Here is a 2,128-nt window from a genome sequence, read left to right as displayed (position 1 = left end):
CCACCACCACCACCACCACCACCACCATCAATCGCAACCACCACCACCACCACCATCAATCACAACCACCACCACCACCACCACCACCACTAACCGGTGTCTGTGTTGTAGTGGGAAACTTCTTTGCTCTTGCAGGAACAGAATAAGAGTTCGATTCCCGCCCGGAGACGTATTTTGTATTTAGTGTCTCCATCAAAACTGTGTGCAGGCATGTGGGATAACATTCAGCATTGTTTCGTCCTTGCAGGCAGGGTCGAAGCAGCCCGCCTCCTAAACGATGTTGTTTGTAGCGAAGAGTCATGAAATACATGTTTCTACATTCATCTATATCCTCAAAGTCAGATGCCACCACCCAGCTGTCTTTTCATTTATATCCTCAAAATCTGATGTCACCATGCAACAGTCATATCATTTTTATAATTAAAATCTGATGTCGCCATTCAACTGTCATATCATTTATATCCCCAAAATATGATGCCACCATCCAACTGTCATATCATTTATATTATTAAAATCAGAAGGCACCATGTAATTGGAATATCATTTATAGCCTCAAAGTCACCATCCCGACAATTGCTAAGACATGAAATCCACACACTGACCACAACCTACCGCACTGGTCACATGTACCCCACAAACGAACCATAAACTGACCACACACTGATCACATCTTACTGTATCGGTGTCTGTCTGTAGGTCAAGCATGTGCAGTCCTACAAGATCCAAGAGCTGAAAGTCCTGGAGCAGGGCAAATATGTGGACATCACCTGGAGCGATGGTCACCAGTCCAGGTAATTTCATACAACTGACCACACTCTCACAATTGACCACATGCTCACCACCCCCCTGGGCGGTGCCACTGACTGAAGTGTCTTTAGGCCATTCCCAAAGGGGGGACTTTTCTCGTTCTAGTGTAGGTAGAATTGTAAATGGGCTGATCCAACAATGTTATGCTCGTAACTGTGCCTGAATTACAACAGGGAACTGCTGCTTTTTCTTTCCTAATCCTTACTATCGTCATTTTCCTCTACTGCTTTTGTACGTTTGTCACACTTTTGTGACCCGCTGTTGAAGCTAGAGAGGTGAGCAGAGAAAGTTTGATTCCCTGTAAGGACTTCTCTGTTGACCTTCAACCCTTGGCACTCATATAACCTTATGTAGTTGCGAGCGCCGTAAAACCTCTAGTAAAAAAAAACTCCCAGATGCTCGCAAATTGACCACGTGCCCACACAACTGACCACAACCTCAAACAACTGTTCACTCGCTCACATAACTGACGACAGGCCAGGAGTCTCAGACAGATGGACAAACACATCATCCTTTCTTGTATCTCAGTCTTTCTGCTGGGATGTTGGATCCCTCTCAGCCCAGGTTTGTCTTAAAAAGCAGGGCTGAAGCATGCCTCATCATCATCATCATTGCCTTTCTCATTCTGCTCCAGGGTATAGGCCACGGACAAACACCTTCCACCTTTCTCTATCCTGGGCTAGCCTCTTGATGTTATTCCATGTCTTCCCACTTTTCTGTCATGCCTCAAAGGTGATCTAAATTGTGTCGATGGGGCGTAAAACACCCCTATTAGAATATGCACCAAAAAAATTATAAAATAATTTATAAAACCCACCACCACCACCACTACCAACAACAATACCCACCCCCTACAACAACAACGAACAAATCAGAAAACCCACATAACACTTTGATGTTTTACTCCCCCATCGACACAGCTTCAGTTTACAACCGAAGATCATTTACAAGCCGCAGTCATATACAATCAAACAATCATTTAGAGCTTCATAGAATCATTCACGCACGATCATCAATAATTTACAGTCCACTAACCATTCACTATCAGTCACAATTAACTGATCATTTACAAATATTCACAATTATTCATAATCATTCACAATCCACCAATCACCCACAAACCAAACCTGTGATCCCAGATTCCACGCCCTGTGGTTACGTCACAACTGCCACTGTGAGGACTGTAAGCTTGACCACAACGGCATGCTGACCATCAACTTTAACGACATTGACGAAGGGCTGAGGGTCACTTCTGTCAGGATGGAAGGTAGTGTGTGTGTGTGTGTGTGTGTGTGTGTGTGTGTGTGTGTGTGTGTGTGTG

The 2,128-nt window shown here is 44.4% G+C and overlaps 1 protein-coding gene across 1 annotated transcript in view; it reads left to right on the top strand.

Moving 5' to 3' along the window:
* The window catches only part of LOC101862775 (gamma-butyrobetaine dioxygenase), a gene marked incomplete at both ends in the record, with an annotated part of 21,869 nt that overhangs the window by 9,092 nt on the left and 10,649 nt on the right, over nt 1–2,128 (top strand). The window contains 2 exon segments of the mRNA XM_013091295.1: nt 697–791; nt 1,947–2,074. Of these exon segments, the coding sequence (XP_012946749.1) occupies nt 697–791; nt 1,947–2,074 (223 nt within the window).

Source organism: Aplysia californica, unplaced genomic scaffold (assembly GCF_000002075.1).
Source record: "Aplysia californica isolate F4 #8 unplaced genomic scaffold, AplCal3.0 scaffold00031, whole genome shotgun sequence".
NCBI lineage: Eukaryota > Metazoa > Mollusca > Gastropoda > Aplysiida > Aplysiidae > Aplysia > Aplysia californica.
This window is presented reverse-complemented; position numbering and strand designations above follow the sequence as displayed.